We start from the raw sequence: 22,232 nt of genomic DNA, 5'->3' as shown, positions 1-22,232 counted from the left end.
GAAATGGGTCTCAATGAAACTAGTCTTCCTAACAATCTTGCATTCTAGCAAGATCTTTTATGGTCGCCGGTAATGCGATCGTAGAGTCCACGCTTTTTTCGCGTCCATATATTTTCAAGAGCGCCGCGGCTCTTGTGTAGAGTTTTATTACCGCGAATTTACAGTCAAATTTTTGCGGATCTATGATTTATACAGAGCACGGAAGCTCGTGTTGATTTTTCGTCGCGAAAGTAAAATCAACCTTTTGCGTATCGGAAATTTGTCCAGAGCACCGGTGCTCTAATTGCTTTTTCATCGCGAAAGTAAAGTAAAATTTTCGATTAGCTTCAATTTTCAGCTGCTTGGTATTCTAGGTCCTAGAAAGGACCTAGCTTGTGGGCCCTAGAGAGGGCCCAGAACAGGGGCCCTAGAGAGGGTCCTAATCATGGGCCCTAGAGAGGGTCCTAGTCATGGGCCCTAGAGAGGGCCTTCGGCATAGGCCCTAGAGAGGGTCCTAGTCATGGGCCCTAGAGAGGGCCTAGCTCGTGGGCCCTAGAGAGGGCCTAGAATTATGCTAGCTTGGTAGCTAGCTAAGATGTACTTGCATGCATGCCGTAGAATGTAGAATACGAGTACCTTGTATAAGTGGGTCGTAATCTTTGTGCGTGCATTTTGGAAGGAAAAGCATCATACCTAAGGCACGCAATGCATTTGGTAGGATAAGCTTCCTACATAATGCATGCAAAAAGACCTTACCCAACAAAAACACATTCAGAAACTAAGGAATGTGAAATAGATGAAATGTGAAATAGATGAAATGTGCGCGTTTAATAAACAGGAGCGCTAAAAGTTGCTGTTTAAATATAAATTGTCGGTTTGAGTTATAGTGTTTGTGATCGCCCGTAATGCGATCGTAGAGTCAGTGTTTTTGCGCAAGTAAAGCTAGTCGAGAGCACCGGTGCTCTAATAACTTTTTCACCGCGAAAGTAGAGTCACGCACGAGTCCAACTGCAGCTGCAACGTTGAGAGCTAAGCTGGGGCTGAGTTGAGGGGTGCTCGTCTGGGAGCTGCTGGTCAGAGGGATGCTGGTCAGACGGATGGTGATCAGAGGGGAGCTGGTCTCAGGGATGCTGGTCAGAGGGTTACGAGTTTGCAGAGATGCAGTACCGATGATGACAGCGAACGGTGAGTCATTTTATAATTCTTTGAATGGGGGTGCATGTAGTACAGCTACTTAGCTCTTTCGATTCTGGCCGTTCCAACACAAATGCACGACATGCAGAGGCCCTTTTCACATGGTCGGTATTCGTTTGGGGAACTCTTATGCAATATTTCGCGAATATGGTCTAGGGCGTCTAGGCAGTAGCCTTATGGCGTGGTCCTTTTCTAAACCATATTCACGAAATATCGTAGAAATGTTCCCGAAAAAAATGCCAATTATATAAGATGCGCCACTAAACGTTATGCATGTGTTCGAAAGAGCAGCATCGATAGAGCTGACCATACAAGGTACTCGTAGATATTGACATGCATGTGTCTGTCCCAAAATAAAAAATAAAATAAATCAATACAATTGTTGCTCGCGATTCTTACAATTTTATATCGATTAATAATAATTCGTAAAATAATCGGATCGATCGAGTCAAGTAGAGTCACCGCGAAATTTTTTGAAATGGGTCTCAATGAAACTAGTCTTCCTAACAATCTTGCATTCTAGCAAGATCTTTTATGGTCGCCGGTAATGCGATCGTAGAGTCCACGCTTTTTTCGCGTCCATATATTTTCAAGAGCGCCGCGGCTCTTGTGTAGAGTTTTATTACCGCGAATTTACAGTCAAATTTTTGCGGATCTATGATTTATACAGAGCACGGAAGCTCGTGTTGATTTTTCGTCGCGAAAGTAAAATCAACCTTTTGCGTATCGGAAATTTGTCCAGAGCACCGGTGCTCTAATTGCTTTTTCATCGCGAAAGTAAAGTAAAATTTTCGATTAGCTTCAATTTTCAGCTGCTTGGTATTCTAGGTCCTAGAAAGGACCTAGCTTGTGGGCCCTAGAGAGGGCCCAGAACAGGGGCCCTAGAGAGGGCCTTCGGCATAGGCCCTAGAGAGGGTCCTAGTCATGGGCCCTAGAGAGGGCCTAGCTCGTGGGCCCTAGAGAGGGTCCTAATCATGGGCCCTAGAGAGGGTCCTAGTCATGGGCCCTAGAGAGGGCCTTCGGCATAGGCCCTAGAGAGGGTCCTAGTCATGGGCCCTAGAGAGGGCCTAGCTCGTGGGCCCTAGAGAGGGCCTAGAATTATGCTAGCTTGGTAGCTAGCTAAGATGTACTTGCATGCATGCCGTAGAATGTAGAATACGAGTACCTTGTATAAGTGGGTCGTAATCTTTGTGCGTGCATTTTGGAAGGAAAAGCATCATACCTAAGGCACGCAATGCATTTGGTAGGATAAGCTTCCTACATAATGCATGCAAAAAGACCTTACCCAACAAAAACACATTCAGAAACTAAGGAATGTGAAATAGATGAAATGTGAAATAGATGAAATGTGCGCGTTTAATAAACAGGAGCGCTAAAAGTTGCTGTTTAAATATAAATTGTCGGTTTGAGTTATAGTGTTTGTGATCGCCCGTAATGCGATCGTAGAGTCAGTGTTTTTGCGCAAGTAAAGCTAGTCGAGAGCACCGGTGCTCTAATAACTTTTTCACCGCGAAAGTAGAGTCACGCACGAGTCCAACTGCAGCTGCAACGTTGAGAGCTAAGCTGGGGCTGAGTTGAGGGGTGCTCGTCTGGGAGCTGCTGGTCAGAGGGATGCTGGTCAGACGGATGGTGATCAGAGGGGAGCTGGTCTCAGGGATGCTGGTCAGAGGGTTACGAGTTTGCAGAGATGCAGTACCGATGATGACAGCGAACGGTGAGTCATTTTATAATTCTTTGAATGGGGGTGCATGTAGTACAGCTACTTAGCTCTTTCGATTCTGGCCGTTCCAACACAAATGCACGACATGCAGAGGCCCTTTTCACATGGTCGGTATTCGTTTGGGGAACTCTTATGCAATATTTCGCGAATATGGTCTAGGGCGTCTAGGCAGTAGCCTTATGGCGTGGTCCTTTTCTAAACCATATTCACGAAATATCGTAGAAATGTTCCCGAAAAAAATGCCAATTATATAAGATGCGCCACTAAACGTTATGCATGTGTTCGAAAGAGCAGCATCGATAGAGCTGACCATACAAGGTACTCGTAGATATTGACATGCATGTGTCTGTCCCAAAATAAAAAATAAAATAAATCAATACAATTGTTGCTCGCGATTCTTACAATTTTATATCGATTAATAATAATTCGTAAAATAATCGGATCGATCGAGTCAAGTAGAGTCACCGCGAAATTTTTTGAAATGGGTCTCAATGAAACTAGTCTTCCTAACAATCTTGCATTCTAGCAAGATCTTTTATGGTCGCCGGTAATGCGATCGTAGAGTCCACGCTTTTTTCGCGTCCATATATTTTCAAGAGCGCCGCGGCTCTTGTGTAGAGTTTTATTACCGCGAATTTACAGTCAAATTTTTGCGGATCTATGATTTATACAGAGCACGGAAGCTCGTGTTGATTTTTCGTCGCGAAAGTAAAATCAACCTTTTGCGTATCGGAAATTTGTCCAGAGCACCGGTGCTCTAATTGCTTTTTCATCGCGAAAGTAAAGTAAAATTTTCGATTAGCTTCAATTTTCAGCTGCTTGGTATTCTAGGTCCTAGAAAGGACCTAGCTTGTGGGCCCTAGAGAGGGCCCAGAACAGGGGCCCTAGAGAGGGCCTTCGGCATAGGCCCTAGAGAGGGTCCTAGTCATGGGCCCTAGAGAGGGCCTAGCTCGTGGGCCCTAGAGAGGGTCCTAATCATGGGCCCTAGAGAGGGTCCTAGTCATGGGCCCTAGAGAGGGCCTTCGGCATAGGCCCTAGAGAGGGTCCTAGTCATGGGCCCTAGAGAGGGCCTAGCTCGTGGGCCCTAGAGAGGGCCTAGAATTATGCTAGCTTGGTAGCTAGCTAAGATGTACTTGCATGCATGCCGTAGAATGTAGAATACGAGTACCTTGTATAAGTGGGTCGTAATCTTTGTGCGTGCATTTTGGAAGGAAAAGCATCATACCTAAGGCACGCAATGCATTTGGTAGGATAAGCTTCCTACATAATGCATGCAAAAAGACCTTACCCAACAAAAACACATTCAGAAACTAAGGAATGTGAAATAGATGAAATGTGAAATAGATGAAATGTGCGCGTTTAATAAACAGGAGCGCTAAAAGTTGCTGTTTAAATATAAATTGTCGGTTTGAGTTATAGTGTTTGTGATCGCCCGTAATGCGATCGTAGAGTCAGTGTTTTTGCGCAAGTAAAGCTAGTCGAGAGCACCGGTGCTCTAATAACTTTTTCACCGCGAAAGTAGAGTCACGCACGAGTCCAACTGCAGCTGCAACGTTGAGAGCTAAGCTGGGGCTGAGTTGAGGGGTGCTCGTCTGGGAGCTGCTGGTCAGAGGGATGCTGGTCAGACGGATGGTGATCAGAGGGGAGCTGGTCTCAGGGATGCTGGTCAGAGGGTTACGAGTTTGCAGAGATGCAGTACCGATGATGACAGCGAACGGTGAGTCATTTTATAATTCTTTGAATGGGGGTGCATGTAGTACAGCTACTTAGCTCTTTCGATTCTGGCCGTTCCAACACAAATGCACGACATGCAGAGGCCCTTTTCACATGGTCGGTATTCGTTTGGGGAACTCTTATGCAATATTTCGCGAATATGGTCTAGGGCGTCTAGGCAGTAGCCTTATGGCGTGGTCCTTTTCTAAACCATATTCACGAAATATCGTAGAAATGTTCCCGAAAAAAATGCCAATTATATAAGATGCGCCACTAAACGTTATGCATGTGTTCGAAAGAGCAGCATCGATAGAGCTGACCATACAAGGTACTCGTAGATATTGACATGCATGTGTCTGTCCCAAAATAAAAAATAAAATAAATCAATACAATTGTTGCTCGCGATTCTTACAATTTTATATCGATTAATAATAATTCGTAAAATAATCGGATCGATCGAGTCAAGTAGAGTCACCGCGAAATTTTTTGAAATGGGTCTCAATGAAACTAGTCTTCCTAACAATCTTGCATTCTAGCAAGATCTTTTATGGTCGCCGGTAATGCGATCGTAGAGTCCACGCTTTTTTCGCGTCCATATATTTTCAAGAGCGCCGCGGCTCTTGTGTAGAGTTTTATTACCGCGAATTTACAGTCAAATTTTTGCGGATCTATGATTTATACAGAGCACGGAAGCTCGTGTTGATTTTTCGTCGCGAAAGTAAAATCAACCTTTTGCGTATCGGAAATTTGTCCAGAGCACCGGTGCTCTAATTGCTTTTTCATCGCGAAAGTAAAGTAAAATTTTCGATTAGCTTCAATTTTCAGCTGCTTGGTATTCTAGGTCCTAGAAAGGACCTAGCTTGTGGGCCCTAGAGAGGGCCCAGAACAGGGGCCCTAGAGAGGGCCTTCGGCATAGGCCCTAGAGAGGGTCCTAGTCATGGGCCCTAGAGAGGGCCTAGCTCGTGGGCCCTAGAGAGGGTCCTAATCATGGGCCCTAGAGAGGGTCCTAGTCATGGGCCCTAGAGAGGGCCTTCGGCATAGGCCCTAGAGAGGGTCCTAGTCATGGGCCCTAGAGAGGGCCTAGCTCGTGGGCCCTAGAGAGGGCCTAGAATTATGCTAGCTTGGTAGCTAGCTAAGATGTACTTGCATGCATGCCGTAGAATGTAGAATACGAGTACCTTGTATAAGTGGGTCGTAATCTTTGTGCGTGCATTTTGGAAGGAAAAGCATCATACCTAAGGCACGCAATGCATTTGGTAGGATAAGCTTCCTACATAATGCATGCAAAAAGACCTTACCCAACAAAAACACATTCAGAAACTAAGGAATGTGAAATAGATGAAATGTGAAATAGATGAAATGTGCGCGTTTAATAAACAGGAGCGCTAAAAGTTGCTGTTTAAATATAAATTGTCGGTTTGAGTTATAGTGTTTGTGATCGCCCGTAATGCGATCGTAGAGTCAGTGTTTTTGCGCAAGTAAAGCTAGTCGAGAGCACCGGTGCTCTAATAACTTTTTCACCGCGAAAGTAGAGTCATGCACGAGTCCAACTGCAGCTGCAACGTTGAGAGCTAAGCTGGGGCTGAGTTGAGGGGTGCTCGTCTGGGAGCTGCTGGTCAGAGGGATGCTGGTCAGACGGATGGTGATCAGAGGGGAGCTGGTCTCAGGGATGCTGGTCAGAGGGTTACGAGTTTGCAGAGATGCAGTACCGATGATGACAGCGAACGGTGAGTCATTTTATAATTCTTTGAATGGGGGTGCATGTAGTACAGCTACTTAGCTCTTTCGATTCTGGCCGTTCCAACACAAATGCACGACATGCAGAGGCCCTTTTCACATGGTCGGTATTCGTTTGGGGAACTCTTATGCAATATTTCGCGAATATGGTCTAGGGCGTCTAGGCAGTAGCCTTATGGCGTGGTCCTTTTCTAAACCATATTCACGAAATATCGTAGAAATGTTCCCGAAAAAAATGCCAATTATATAAGATGCGCCACTAAACGTTATGCATGTGTGTTCGAAAGAGCAGCATCGATAGAGCTGATCATACAAGGTACTCGTAGATAGTGACATGCATGTGTCTGTCTCAAAATAAAAATAATAGATAAACCAATACAATTGTTGCTCGCGATTCTTACAATTTTATATCGATTAATAATAATTCGTAAAATAATCGGATCGATCAAGTCAAGTAGAGTCACCGCGAAATTTTTTGAAATGGGTCTCAATGAAACTAGTCTTCCTAGCAATCTTGCATTCCAGCAAGATCTTTTATGGTCGCCGGTAATGCGATCGTAGAGTCCACGCTTTTTTCGCGTCCATATATTTTCAAGAGCGCCGCGGCTCTTGTGTAGAGTTCTATTACCGCGAATTTACAGTCAAATTTTTGCGGATCTATGATTTATACAGAGCACGGGAGCTCGTGTTGATTTTTCGTCGCGAAAGTAAAGTCAACCTTTTGCGTATCGGAAATTTGTCCAGAGCACCGGTGCTCTAATTGCTTTTTCATCGCGAAAGTAAAGTAAAATTTTCGATTAGCTTCAATTTTCAGCTGCTTGGTATTCTAGGTCCTAGAAAGGACCTAGCTTGTGGGCCCTAGAGAGGGCCCAGAACAGGGGCCCTAGAGAGGGCCTTCGGCATAGGCCCTAGAGAGGGTCCTAGTCATGGGCCCTAGAGAGGGCCTAGCTCGTGGGCCCTAGAGAGGGTCCTAATCATGGGCCCTAGAGAGGGTCCTAGTCATGGGCCCTAGAGAGGGCCTTCGGCATAGGCCCTAGAGAGGGTCCTAGTCATGGGCCCTAGAGAGGGCCTAGCTCGTGGGCCCTAGAGAGGGCCTAGAATTATGCTAGCTTGGTAGCTAGCTAAGATGTTCTTGCATGCATGCTGTAGAATGTAGAATACGAGTACCTTGTATAAGTGCAGAGAGATCGACGATAATCGTCAGTCTATCTCTCTTTCGATTTCGCTTTCGCGTTCGCGGTTGTCACTAATAGTAGAGTCAAATCATCGTTTCCCTCATTGCAAGCAATGACGGACGCGATGAGTTTATTGAAATGGAGGGTGGATGGGATCGGTGTTTGTTTCGGGATGGGTCACTTTCGTAGGTACCTCCGCGTTGGTGTGCCCGGTTCCTTGGTAACGTTTCTCAAGCATTGCGACTTGCAAAACGATATCAAGCTAAAGCCTACGATCTAGTTTAAGGGTCCAGATCGAGCGAAACTTACATTCAGTGAGTTTGGTTCGGTCTAGACATCTAATCAGAATTTTATTCTCTTTCAGGTAGGTATTTCTTCGATGGTTTTACATGATTTATTCTATTTCATGCATTTCTTCGATGGTTTTGCGTGATTTATTTCATTTCGTCGATTTGTTCGATGATTTTGAACTCATGAACACATGTCTTCCACAAATAATGTTGTTGTTTATATAAATTTTTATGTTAAATAAATTTGTTTGGCGTTAAATAAACCTGAATAGAATAGCAAGGTTAAAAGGCGTATGTGTTCTTGTTTTGTTGCGATCCTTCTTTCTCGGTCGTTGCACGGAATACGTTTATAAAACGATCTTTAAATTGTTACTCTAACAGAATCATTTGTAAATCGCGGGTTTCGACTGACTTCTTGAATTCTAATTCCTACCACACGTAGCGTTACAATCTGTTTCGAGGCTTCATCGGTAACGTTGCATGCGACACAAAAATGGTAAGGTGGTTCTAGGACTCCCCCAAACCGGTGACAGAAAAATGCATTGGTTGATAGGTCTATCCTATACCTCGTCTGTGCTCCCGTAAACGATTCTGTATCGATAAAGTTGAATGCGACCACGGACGAGGTATTCTCGGTTAAATTTATTAAATTTTTTTATTTCACACCTGCACAATCCTTACACATAATTACTTTATAACAAGTATAATTGGAATTATCGACATCAGTACAAGATGTTGAATACATCAACTTCCTTCTCAACATTATTTTATTCTTTTCACATTTCCTTGCATTATTTTAAGGAACTTTTGTTTATTGTATCTTCTTTCCTATTTCTTTAAACGTAATAATAAAATAAACGATTCGAATCTTAATACTCGTTTTCACAACGTCGAAACGATAAGCGATGTGACAGGTAAAAGTGGTGTGCTAGACTGCTTTTAAATACACAGCTTGTCAATTCGATATGTTAGTGGTGATTCTTCATGAGCAAATTTGTTGGTTCGGTTTGTGGTTATCAAAAATTGGGAAAATGGACAGTCTGACTACCGCGTCACGTTCATACCGGCCCTAGAGGTGTTATGCGTCATTCTTACAGTCTTTCCGTAGCAGGGGACCAAATTCTTCTTTTACCAAAAAGAAGATATAGATTTAGACAAAGCGTAGGTAAGATAGGCCTACATTTTAAGGAAGGTTCTGTGCCACCCAGGGGGACCAAGCCGTCTTTGTTGGGCTGAAGTTTTCCCGTTTAGTTAGCACCGTATTGGTAGGAGGCGCTAGGTACATCACACACACATACCTACGTGTATCAGTGAGCACGACACACAACCTTTCGACGTTGGTGAAATGTTACCATGACGACCGTCGTCATTTAGAAATGTTTGGCGCAGACACGAGGAAGTGTCCTCACTTTCCCTGGTTTACCCTTTCTAAGGCCGTCTGACCATGGATTGTCGCGTCAGTGACGCGTATGCAGCAGATAGAAGGATATACAAAGCAATTGAATATATTTTCTTTTCCTAAGAAAAGAAGAAATATTCAATTTCAATGTTTATCCTTCTATCTGCTGCATACGTGTCGCTGGCGCGACGATCCGTGGACAGGTTTTAAAGTAAACGGTACATTACACGTATACACATACACATACGTCCCGATTCACACCAATTCACACATTCACAGTTTAGTACGCACCTCATTGGTAGGAGGCGCTACAAACTCTGCTTCAACTTTCGTAAGAGGGAAGCTTGGCCCCCCTGGTTTCCAACAGCGCATGAACCGCAGTAACGAAGCGGAACGGTTTTCTATGCGTTTGATGCTCGTGAGCTTGCGCGGGAATGTTCAGACTTACTTACAATTAGCTATACAGTTGGATGGATTACGATAAATTTAATTCGATACGTTTGGACGGTGGTCGAAGCACGCTTCCTAACTACATCGGTTACTTCGTCCTAAGGATCGGGGACCGACTCTTAACGAAATTTGATGGCTTTATTGGTTCTTGGATTTTCTCAATCCGAGTTTTTCTATTCTTCTTGAACAGCGATTCCATATTATTGAAAGCGAAGACCATATTTTATGAGTTTTACCGGACGAACTGCTGCTTACCCAGCGAGATTTGGTAAGCAGATGTGTAAATGAAAAATTAATTTATTTATTATTCGCGCCCGGGTTAAATTGAAGGTTTTGAAGGCTATTGAATACAATCACAAGCTCTCATACGTCTTCTGGATTAGAGCAGACGGCAGAATCTGCTGCGGTACTGCTGCCGATCTGACATCAGGCACTGACATCAGGCTCTGCACCTCAGAACGAAGCCATCTGGGGACACAGACGACTACGGTTCTGATGTCAGATTCTGCTGCCCAGATTTGGCTATCAGGGGAGTAGTAACAACAGTTCTTCGCGAATATCTCTGAAACGAAGGTCGAGCGGCGGTAACATGTATACGAAAAAGTTATTCAGAATCATGTCCCCGACAACATATTTCCACAGGTCGTCAAAGTGTTATGAGAAAACACCTGTTCTGCATAATTACCCTTATTTTTAATTCAGAAAATTATGGTAATAGCTTACAAATACTTCAACAATTTTCAATTTTAGAATAAACAATGTAATGCGATATAATAATTTCATGAACATAATTTATAAGAGACGTGCAGGTTGCGTTTTCGACAAATAAATAGCTTATATGTGAATTTCAATTGTTGAAAAAATAATAATTTGAAGGAGTTCAATTTTGAGCTCAAACGTAATAAACGTTTTACGAATACTTGTACATTAACTTTTATACTTTCTATTCAAGTGTAAAAATATGTTTGAATTGTAAGAATTAAGTGTTAATACCATTAATATTTATTATAAATGATAAGTATTGTTAAAAACAGAATAACGAGATGTTCTATACATAGCGATAAATTCAAAAGTTAAAATGGACAATTAAGGGGGTAGACACGTCACGTGACCTGGCAGATTCGGCAGGTCGGTATTAGAGCATTTTTTTCTTCACAGAAATGGTAATACCGATAGATCGACGATTACCCGGTGAACGCGAGAGGGAGATGTTTGCTATTTCTGTATTCTATTCTAAATAAGGAAAGAAATTCTTAGCTGTTCCGTTATACTTATAAAAATTTAAACCGAAAGTCGGCTGGTACTGTAAACGTAGAAAATTCATTGTACATTTTAATTACTTGAACTTGACTCCAGGTATCAGGAGAACATGAAGCGAAAAGAGGTATTCTGAATTTCAGCTTCGAAGGCATCCTCGATTCTCTCTCCGGAGACATTACTTTCTGCCATCTCTTTCGACGGCATGTTCTCCTGTTACAAAGCCCAATTTTGTGCATTCTGAAAATTTTCGCCAGATTTTGGCCAATATATCAGGAGAACATGAAGTGGAAAGAGGTATACTAAAGGGTATAGCCGGTTAAGATGGTCAAATGTGCCCTTGAACCGAATTTGACTAACGATGAATCATTCAAAAGCTTATTAAAAAAGAAACATTTGTGGCAATTTTCAACTTTGTATCTCCACCCGGAGGGTAGTAAAGGGCAAAAATAGGAAATCAGGTTTTTGCCGAATATCTCCTATACTAGGGGATGAAAAATTTTGAAAAAAAATCAGAGGCATTTCTGTTGTCAGGGTACATATGAGAGAATTGTTTCAGATTTTTAAATTGAAAAACCAAGCTGTGAAAAATAAAAAACGCCAAAAAATGCTGAAAAATGCCGATTATGTATCGAAGCAGGCTTGGCACTATAATTATATTTTTACTGTAAGCACGTATGATTGTTACTATTGTGCTGAATTTTTTTCAGATTTTTAAATTGAAAAACCAAGCTGTGAAAAATATAAAACGCCAAAAAATGCTGAAAAATGCCGATTGTGTATCGAAGCAGGCTTGGCACTATAATTATATTTTTACTGTAAGCACGTATGATTGTTACTATTGTGCTGAATTTTTTTCAGATTTTTAAATTGAAAAACCAAGCTGTGAAAAATAAAAAACGCCAAAAAATGCTGAAAAATGCCGATTATGTATCGAAGCAGGCTTGGCACTATAATTATATTTTTACTGTAAGCACGTATGATTGTTACTATTGTGCTGAATTTTTTTCAGACTTTTAAATTGAAAAACCAAGCTGTGAAAAATATAAAACGCCAAAAAATGCTGAAAAATGCCGATTGTGTATCGAAGCAGGCTTGGCACTATAATTATATTTTTACTGTAAGCACGTATGATTGTTACTATTGTGCTGAATTTTTTTCAGATTTTTAAATTGAAAAACCAAGCTGTGAAAAATATAAAACGCCAAAAAATGCTGAAAAATGCCGATTGTGTATCGAAGCAGGCTTGACACTATAATTATATTTTCACTGTAAGTACGTATGATTGTTACTATTGTCCTGAATTTTTTTCAGATTTTTAAATTGAAAAACCAAGCTGTGAAAAATATAAAACGCCAAAAAATGCTGAAAAATGCCGATTATGTATCGAAGCAGGCTTGGCACTATAATTATATTTTTACTGTAAGCACGTATGATTGTTACTATTGTGCTGAATTTTTTTCAGACTTTTAAATTGAAAAACCAAGCTGTGAAAAATATAAAACGCCAAAAAATGCTGAAAAATGCCGATTGTGTATCGAAGCAGGCTTGGCACTATAATTATATTTTTACTGTAAGCACGTATGATTGTTACTATTGTGCTGAATTTTTTTCAGATTTTTAAATTGAAAAACCAAGCTGTGAAAAATATAAAACGCCAAAAAATGCTGAAAAATGCCGATTGTGTATCGAAGCAGGCTTGACACTATAATTATATTTTCACTGTAAGTACGTATGATTGTTACTATTGTCCTGAATTTTTTTCAGATTTTTAAATTGAAAAACCAAGCTGTGAAAAATATAAAACGCCAAAAAATGCTGAAAAATGCCGATTGTGTATCGAAGCAGGCTTGACACTATAATTATATTTTTACTGTAAGCACGTATGATTGTTACTATTGTCCTGAATTTTTTTCAGATTTTTAAATTGAAAAACCAAGCTGTGAAAAATAAAAAACGCCAAAAAATGCTGAAAAATGCCGATTGTGTATCGACGCAGACTTGGCACTATAATTATATTTTTACTGTAAGTACGTATGATTGTTACTATTGTCCTGAATTTTTTTCAGATTTTTAAATTGAAAAACCAAGCTGTGAAAAATAAAAAACGCCAAAAAATGCTGAAAAATGCCGATTGTGTATCGAAGCAGGCTTGACACTATAATTATATTTTCACTGTAAGTACGTATGATTGTTACTATTGTCCTGAATTTTTTTCAGATTTTTAAATTGAAAAACCAAGCTGTGAAAAATAAAAAACGCCAAAAAATGCTGAAAAATGCCGATTGTGTATCGACGCAGACTTGGCACTATAATTATATTTTTACTGTAAGTACGTATGATTGTTACTATTGTCCTGAATTTTTTTCAGATTTTTAAATTGAAAAACCAAGCTCTTAGCGCCTCTTATTTGCAACTTTAAGGCGAGGCCTTTGAAGCTGAAATTCAGAATACCTCTTTTCGCTTCATGTTCTCCTGATACCTGGGCCAAGATCTAGCAAAAATTTTCAGAATGCACAAAATTGGGCTTTGTAACAGGAGAACATGATGTCGAAAGAGGTGGCACAAAGTAATGTCTCCGGAGAGAGAATCGAGGATGCCTTCGAAGCTGAAATTCAGAATACCTCTTTTCGCTTCATGTTCTCCTGATACCTGGGCCAAAATCTGGCAAAAATTTTCAGAATGCACAAAATTGGGCTTTGTAACAGGAGAACATGCCGTCGAAAGAGGTGGCACTAAGTAACGTCTTCGGAGAGAGAATCGAGGATGCCTTCGAAGCTGAAATTCAGAATACCTCTTTTCGCTTCATGTTCTCCTGATACCTGGGCCAAGATCTGGCAAAAATTTTCAGAATGCACAAAATTGGGCTTTGTAACAGGAGAACATGATGTCGAAAGAGGTGGCACTAAGTAACGTCTTCGGAGAGAGAATCGAGGATGCCTTCGAAGCTGAAATTCAGAATACCTCTTTTCGCTTCATGTTCTCCTGATACCTGGAGTCAAGTTCAAGTAATTAAAATGTACAATGAATTTTCTACGTTTACAGTACCAGCCGACTTTCCGTTTAAATTTTTATAAGTATAACGGAACAGCTGAGAATTTCTTTCCTTATTCAGAATAGAATACAGAAATAGCAAACATCTCCCTCTCGCGTTCACCGGGTAATCGTCGATCTATCGGTATTACCATTTCTGTGAAGAAAAAAATGCTGTAATACCGACCTGCCGAATCTGCCAGGTCACGTGACGTGTCTACCCCCTTAATTATAATTAATTATGCGGGTAAAAAAGGGATTGAAGCGTACAATTTTGTTTTGCTTTATTATCACAGATGTCGCTGGTACTATAGCAATGAGTTGTATTCAACGGTGTAACGGCTCTATTCTATGAAACTTACTGTATTATAGCGAATTCGGTATCTCGCACTGACTCTGTGCTAGTACCAGAAAATGACTTGGATTGGTCGATTCTTATAGAGCTATCTTTGTCTCTATCAGAAACAACTAATCCAACTCATTTTCTGGCGTCAGCACAGAGTCAGTGCGAGATACCGAATTCGCTATAACACTCAATGTGGACAAGACTTGAGAAATCAATATCGCTGTACAGCGCGTATCTATGTATATCTAAACCATAGATCAGAGCGTGGTATTTAATCTTACTTGACACCACACAATAAACAATCGTTCCTCCAGTGCGAAGCAAGAACAGATGTTCGGTATAACATAGTGTGCGTCACTACCTTTCGTCTACCTGCGGTCTACCTGCTTTTAATGAGAACTACTTTGGAACTTTGAATAGCCGTGAACGGACACGTACGCTTAGACTGCATATTTTCCTTTCGCATCGTTTCCGTAATATCGAACATTTCTTTTCATTCACGATGAGAGTTCCCCGTAATAAAAATGCCTTTTAGTGTTCCTAAAATTCGCTCGCTTTATTTCTCGTAGAAATGAAGAAGCTGATGAGGTAAAATTCTAATTTCCTCCAATTAATTATCTTTTAAACGTATCTGTGTCAATTTTTTTTTTCTTTACTGCCGATTAACAGAACTATCGTGTAATAAAATTGAAAAATGGTGCTAAGTCGAAATGATAAAAGAAAAAGAAAGGAAGGTGATTTGGTGGATCTTATGGAACCACTCTCAGAATCTCCAAAGAGGTAAGTGCATAATTAAACATTTCTAGCTAGGAATATACATTCTACTCCAGGGAAATTAAAAGATCTTAAGGGGGATAGATATTTCCATAATAAGTACTTATAAATCTCTTGAAATTGATTTTTAAGAAATTTGGGGAGAATTGTAAATAAATTATTAGTATTATTATTCTTTCTATATATACTATTTATTGTAGGACCAAAGTGCACGCGCAAAGAAAATTTGCACAAGGTGCTACAACAGTTTTCAATCCTTCGCATACTCCGATTAAGGATAAAGAAAAAGCTAAGCCAGCAGTTATAACAGAGCTGATAACACACAAACGACCTAATACAGAGGATTTCTTGACATTCTTGTGCTTTAGAGGTTTCCGAATTTACTCTTTTAAATAAGAAAATCTGTTTTTCTCAGTTGATATTCATGTATTAACAGTTCATTAAAATTATCATTTAGGAACATCGATTTTACCTCCGAGCTTAAATTTCTTCAATGCTGGAGGCAAGAAAGAAAAGCCGGATCCCAAGTCGACGCGTACGTCGACGGATAAAGTTGCGTCCTCGAGTAGCGCGTCGAATGAACATCAGAAGGCGGATTCGAGTCAGAAAACAATTACCAAAATGAAGCCTATTGTTACCGAGAAGAAGAAGGTTCAGAATACGATACAGAAAAGTATTAATAAATTCAAAACCACCACGTCCACTGTGCAGGCGCTTAAGAAAAAGTATCAAGAGCAGCGTCTCGCTAAACAAAGAATTAAGAATAAGTTTAAAACATCGTGTGTTATGAGAACGAGATCTTGTACAGAGCGGACAATTTTAAAGGCTGGGAACAAACTGGCACCTAGAAAGTTCCTTCCGAGAATTGAGACTAAGAGGCTCGGTTTGCGGAGCAGCGTCCTTACTATGGATAAGACCAAAAAGACTTCTTCGAAAGCTAAACCTGTATCGCCTAAACCAAAGAAGAAAGTTCTTGTGAAACCGAAGGGCAGCGATACGTCGAATTCGGAATCTTCATCCGACGAGGAAGAAGAGGGACCTTCGGAGAAGTCTGTGCCACAAGTTAAGCGTACGGCACAGAAAACTGCTCAGAAGAATATATGTACCAGAAGCAAGTCTGAACTGAGAAGAATTACTCGCTCCCATAGCGGAACAATTTCTCCGAAAAATCTATCTAGAAGACCGACGAGAAAGACTAAAGAGGCGGCTGCGGTGTACATGGAAATACTTGGAAGGAAGCTTGTAAGCCCCGACCTGGAAAATGACGATAATATTTCTATGGACAGTTTCCCAGAATTACCGAATGCGCGGAAGATTGCTCAAACGGAGAGTGAAATTAAAGCCAAAGTAAAGCAGACTGCTACAAAGGCGATTACTAAAAGTAAAGACGGTAAGATTGTATCTATCCAAAGTACGTCCAATAAACGATTGGAGAAAGCTAAAACTAGTAAAATTGCCTTCAAGAGCAAAAGGCTAATAAGAGTTCAGAAGTATTGTGAAATAGATAGCGACGAGGAATCGGTCAGCTCCAATGGCACCAACAGCACAAGGCCTGTTACGAGACGAAGTTTAGGAAAAGTAAATAAACCTACAAGTAGATTCCTTAGATCATCTTCTAAGAACGTCGTCACGCGACTGGAGATTCAGAGTACTGTAAATATCAAATCGAAATCTCAGGTTCAAAATAATCTAAGGTTTAATAAGGAGAAGTTTGTAATGAAACGTAAACGAGAACAAAGCTCTACTAAATCGTTGCCTGATAAAGGCAGTGATTCGAAGCAGAAAGAAATAAAGACTGCTGCGGATGAAAATACAGATTCCGATGAAGAGACATTAGGGATGCTGCTGAATAAATTAAAAAGGAAGAAGGACGTTCACGAAGGAAATGAAGAGAACGAGGAGAACGAAGAGAATGCGACAAATGAGAACAGTGACAATCATAGTACTACGGATAAAGTTCAGCAGCCTTCGAACGAACACATTGCGAAGGTAGAGCTGTCAAAGGTATCGGATGACGAAGAATCATTTCGGGGGTTTACCAAGAAAGCGATATCCAAAGTATTAAATTCCTGCCAGACGCACGTCAATGTTAATCTTCTCGTCGCAGAAAAGCCTCCCGATCAATTAGAGACACCCGAGACAGAGAATGTGCAAAACTTGGACGCACCTAACGAGCAGGAAAATAAGAACGAATCATTACCGGATAAAACTTCTCTTCCCACGGTAAATGTGTCGACCGATGAATGCGTTCAATCTGAAAAACTTCAGAAGGGGCAATCGGAATTGCCTGACGAGATAGAATCGCAAACAACATTGGTAACAAATACCGAGAAAGAATGTCATCACAAAACAGAAATTTCTTCCACGAATGTTATAGACATGCCTTTGTCATCGCTACACGTAAGGAAAGAGAAAGTAAACATGTCAACCGAACAAATCGAGAAATGGTTGAACGAAAGTTCGCTCGCCAAAGAGGAGAGTAAGTTAGAAATGGAAAATGTGTCTACGTTTAAATATGATATTTGTGAGAAAAAGTCTGACGTCTCGCATTTATCTATTTCGACGAAAATACAGCATTTGGTGAGACCGGTTAACGTCACGCTTTCCAAACTGACAGAGAAAACGAGTGTGAAAGATCGCATGAGTATACACAGTAAATATATAGCCATTGCAGCGACAGATATACAAACTATTGATATAAAACAACAGAGCGAGTGTATTAATATCAATAAAAATAATGTAGATACGAAAGAGATTGCAAAGGGGCGGAATGTAAAACCAAATAAAGATTCATGCCTCGAAGAAGTTAACGATGCGGTATTAAAGTCTGATCAAAATTTGGTGGACGGATCTACCGAGAAGAAGTTACCAGCAGAGAAGAAGTCCATATTTCAACCAAGGAAACCATTCTTACCGAAAGTCAAAGAGCGCAAAACAGTAACTCCCAACGCAAATGCATTCTCTCCAGAAAATGAGAGCAGCGTTTATGCGTTTGAAAGCGACACCGAAGTCCCCGTCAGTACTCCTTTCAGGCGCAGAGTTCGCGAATCGAATAAATCAAATGCGGCTCTTATCATATCTGAAGGCGATACAAATAAGAGTATAGAAAAAGTTACCAAAGATGATTGCGAGGTATCAGAGCCTAAGGATAGTCCCAACAATGCTCCCTCAAAAGCTGAAAGTAAAATAGTGGAGTCAAAAAATATGTCGAACTCTTTACTAAATGTTAATAGATTTGAGTTGCCCAAGAACTTTGCGACTTTGGCTAATATACAAGTCCTACCGTTGGATAAGTTAACAACAACTTGGAGCAATGTAAACTGTAGTGCTTCGATAGCGGTGCAGGTGAATCTCGATGACAACGTACAGGGGCAAGAACACGCAGGAGAAGGAGATGGAAATCAACAAAAGAGTATGGAAATATCTACGCAAACAGAAGGCAATAATGAGAATGATGACGAGAACGATGGTCAACTATTCTATATACCGTTGCAAGCTGTTACGAGAAATGGTCCAAATTTAGTTCAGGGGCAGCAATTGATTCAAGGTGTGGCTGTTAAACTTGGTACTGAAGGGCCAAATGGACCTAATCAGAAAGTTCTTTTAAGAGCAAAATTAGTTACCAAGCCTCCGTCGTCGATCGCACGTTGTCCTCCTGTGGGTACAGTACAACCCACGACTCGTACGCCACCAACTTCTACTCTGATAACAGACAACTCTGTACCTTCTACAAGTGCAACTTCCCTCGTAACTACATCTAGTTCCGAGATTCTACCACCGTCTCCATGCAAAACTGAAACCATAATGCAGCCAGTAACTAGACAAAGTGTTGGAACTATTGGAATAGAAAAATTAACAAAGTCTCCAAAAACTTCTAGAGAGAGAAAAGCTTCTATCGATTCCAATAAAAATGGGAAAAGGTACGATAGTAATTCCATGTTTTAAATAGCACAGTTACATATTACTTTTATTAATCGCATTTCTTTGTGTACTCGTAATTCCAGATGCCAAATGAAATCTAAACAAAAAGGTTCTGAAATCTGTTCCCCAACAAATAATGTAACATTCCCAAACGCAAAGAACGAGAACAGTGAGGCACGTTTAGTCGAGGCTCCAACGTTTCATCCTAGCGAGAAAGATTTCCAAGATCCTCTGGAGTACATAGACAAAATAAGACCAATTGCAGAAAAATTTGGAATATGTAGAGTTGTACCGCCGCCTAACTTTAAAGTAAAGTTCATTAAAATTATTCTTTCCAAACGTCGATATTCACGAATGAAATTATATAAATACAATTCGTTGTCTTTTAGCCGGAATGTAAGGTATCGGATGATATGAGATTCACTGCGTATAATCAGTATGTACATCGTATGCTTCATAGATGGGGTCCTAATGTTAAGGAAATGATGGCTATAAAAAAATACTTAGCCACACAAAGTATCACGTTGACTCACCCACCCTGGGTAAAACTTCTTGTTTATAATTCCAGTTTCTCCTTTTCTTCGATACGCTTACCGCTTTCATGTTTCTTACAGATTGGTGGTATGGAAGTTGATTTGCCCCATTTATATCAAACTGTGCAGAGCTTAGGTGGATTAAAAGAAGTTATCGAAAAGAAAAAGTGGCAGAAAGTAGCCGATGGTATGAAGATACCGAAATCTGCTCAGGATCGTGTAACCAAATTGGATGACATTTATTGTAAATACTTATTACCGTATGATACGTTATCTCCAGGTATTTGTTCATAAATATGTAGAAGAAAGCTAGACAATCTTTTCCATTTATTTATCAGTAACATGCTGTATTTAGAGGAACGAGGCAAATTGTTCGATGAAGTTGAATCCGAGTGGACGAGGAGAGAAAGTAAAGCTCTGCAAAGGCAAAACGTGCCAATAAATGAGAACGAAGAAGAGGAAGACGACGATAGCTCTGATGAAATTGAAGAATGCATCGTAAAGGTACGTATTTTAAACAACAGTTATACACTCCTAGTTCAAAATTTCTAATAATTCGTGGAAATTACATAAACTTTCAGGGTAGAAACATGCCATTAAATGCGTTTTATCGCATTGCGCGAAACACCCAACGCATGTGGTTCGGTGAGAATCACCGATCCGGAAATGAAACCGAAGGTGCTTCCGCCGATGAGGTTGAAAATGCGTTTTGGAAGCATGTCGCAGAACGGAAGCGACACGTGTGTGTACACGCTGCGAGCATTGATTCAAGTGGCCGCGGTTTTGGGTTTTCTGTTGCCAAGAACAGTCCGTTTGCTAGACACCCATGGAACCTTAAAGTACTCACTAACAACGCTGGATCAGTGCTAAGAGCTTTAGGTCCAATAATGGGTACGAGCACATTCCTTTCAGTTTCTATGACTATTATAAACATGCCGTGATTATAAAAAGTATTTATTCCGTTTTATTTACAGGCGTAACAGTGCCGACGCTTCACGTGGGCATGTTATTTAGCGCGTGCTGTTGGTATCGCGATCCCCATGGCCTTCCATGGATAGAGTATTTACACACGGGTGCTAAAAAGATTTGGTACGGCATACCAGACGAACATAATAATAATTTTAGGGAAGCACTTTCGAAAATGGTGCCGCGATATTGTAAAAATAAAACTATATGGCTGCCATCGGACACGGCGATGGTTCCTCCAGAATTATTAGTTAGTAACGGAGTGTCGTTATGCCAGACTGTGCAAGAACCAGGTCAATTTATAATTGTATTTCCTAAAGCGTTCACGTCAAGTATATGTACTGGCTACGTAGTATCTGAAAGCGTTTACTTCGCGCAACCATCCTGGCTAGAAACTGCCGAGCAAGTGTTTAAAGTGAGTAAACGATATCCTTTATCCTTTAGCCGTTGTTCGTCGCGCAATTAAATCTAACGGAAGAGTAATTTTGAATAATTGCTTTCAGGACATACAAGATAGCTGCGAACCATCAATCTTTTCATTCGAAAGGTTGTTGTTCAACATTATTAACGATTCTAGATCCCACATAGATATATTGAAACAGGTAAATGTCGATTCTAATCGTGTATTAAGCATTCCCGTGCTTTTATCTACGAATAATATGTGTTTTCAGATTCTACCGAGTGTGATAAAGATTCGCGAGAAGGAGATCGGTTACCGAAAGCAGCTGGAATTGGTAGGTCTTATGAATACGGAAAGACTACCGCTGCCAGACAGTGGGAAGCGAAAGAAAGGGAAGAAAGTGAAAGAGGACGACGGCGATTTCGAATGTGAAACCTGTAGAGCTAATCTATTCGTTTCGTTGGTCAGTAATTCGCAAGACGACAGTGTGTACTGTTTACCACATGCTTTGCAGTTATTTAATAGGAAGAAGCAAGCTTTAAAACATAATACTCTGATGTATACATACAACGAGGTAAATATCTGCGCAAAAGCTATTTAAATTTAGATCCAAATGTAATGTAATCCTCATTTTTTGCGCAGGATGAATTAGATGATTTAATTCATAAGCTGGAAGAGAGAATCGAAGCCAAATCTAAAAAGACTAATCAAATGAAACAAGCTAAGTAATGAGTATGGAAATCTATTTATTAAATTATGTAGGTGACAATTATTTATTAATGTATGTTGAAGTGATTATCAAGATTTTGTTACATATATATCATATTTATTCTTCTTATCATAGTAATACAATTGTATATAAAAATAAGTTTGTCTCCTTATTTTAAAGTAAGTCAACTTAGAGCGCATTTGACCAGTAGAATGATTTCGTGCATTTTTTAATGGAACTCGCCTGTTTCTCAATACGAATAAAATTTCCATCGTTTTACGCTGTTTTAAGTATGACTTTTAAGCACATACTCCGTGCCGCTTCGTTTTCGTAGACTGTTGACAATTATGTATAAGACGTGTGGTATTATGAAATGTTTAAACAAAGTTCATACAATTACAGAAATATGATCTTATCGAATATTTCTTACAATAAGCGAAGTCGATAGCATTTGTTAATTAAGAAGTAAATAGTCAAGTAATACCATGCTTATGTATACAAAATTTATTATGAATACTTTGAAATTATAAAGTACAGAATTATAACATCCTCAATATGAGAATTTATGAATTAAATAAATTTTTTGGCAAAGTGACTTTAACAATATCATTACTCAAATCAGCCCGCATATCATAA

General features: G+C 40.2%; 1 protein-coding gene across 1 annotated transcript; it reads left to right on the top strand.

The window, feature by feature from the left end:
* The first annotated feature begins 14,540 nt into the window (after nucleotides 1-14,540).
* On the top strand, nucleotides 14,541-22,191 carry Jarid2 (Jumonji, AT rich interactive domain 2). Its single transcript, XM_076826741.1, has 13 exons — nucleotides 14,541-14,881; nucleotides 14,963-15,073; nucleotides 15,268-15,437; nucleotides 15,525-18,987; nucleotides 19,072-19,297; nucleotides 19,378-19,530; nucleotides 19,603-19,801; nucleotides 19,877-20,025; nucleotides 20,103-20,412; nucleotides 20,496-20,902; nucleotides 20,991-21,089; nucleotides 21,159-21,461; nucleotides 21,530-22,191. The coding sequence occupies exons 2-13, from the start codon at nucleotides 14,988-14,990 to the stop codon at nucleotides 21,614-21,616; spliced, it is 5,652 nt and encodes a 1,883-aa protein (XP_076682856.1). The 5' UTR covers nucleotides 14,541-14,881; nucleotides 14,963-14,987; the 3' UTR covers nucleotides 21,617-22,191.
* Nucleotides 22,192-22,232: the final 41 nt, after the last annotated feature.

Source organism: Andrena cerasifolii, chromosome 1 (genome assembly GCF_050908995.1).
Source record: "Andrena cerasifolii isolate SP2316 chromosome 1, iyAndCera1_principal, whole genome shotgun sequence".
Lineage (NCBI taxonomy): Eukaryota > Metazoa > Arthropoda > Insecta > Hymenoptera > Andrenidae > Andrena > Andrena cerasifolii.
Note: the sequence above shows the minus strand (reverse complement) of the source record. Positions and strands in the feature narration are given on the sequence as shown.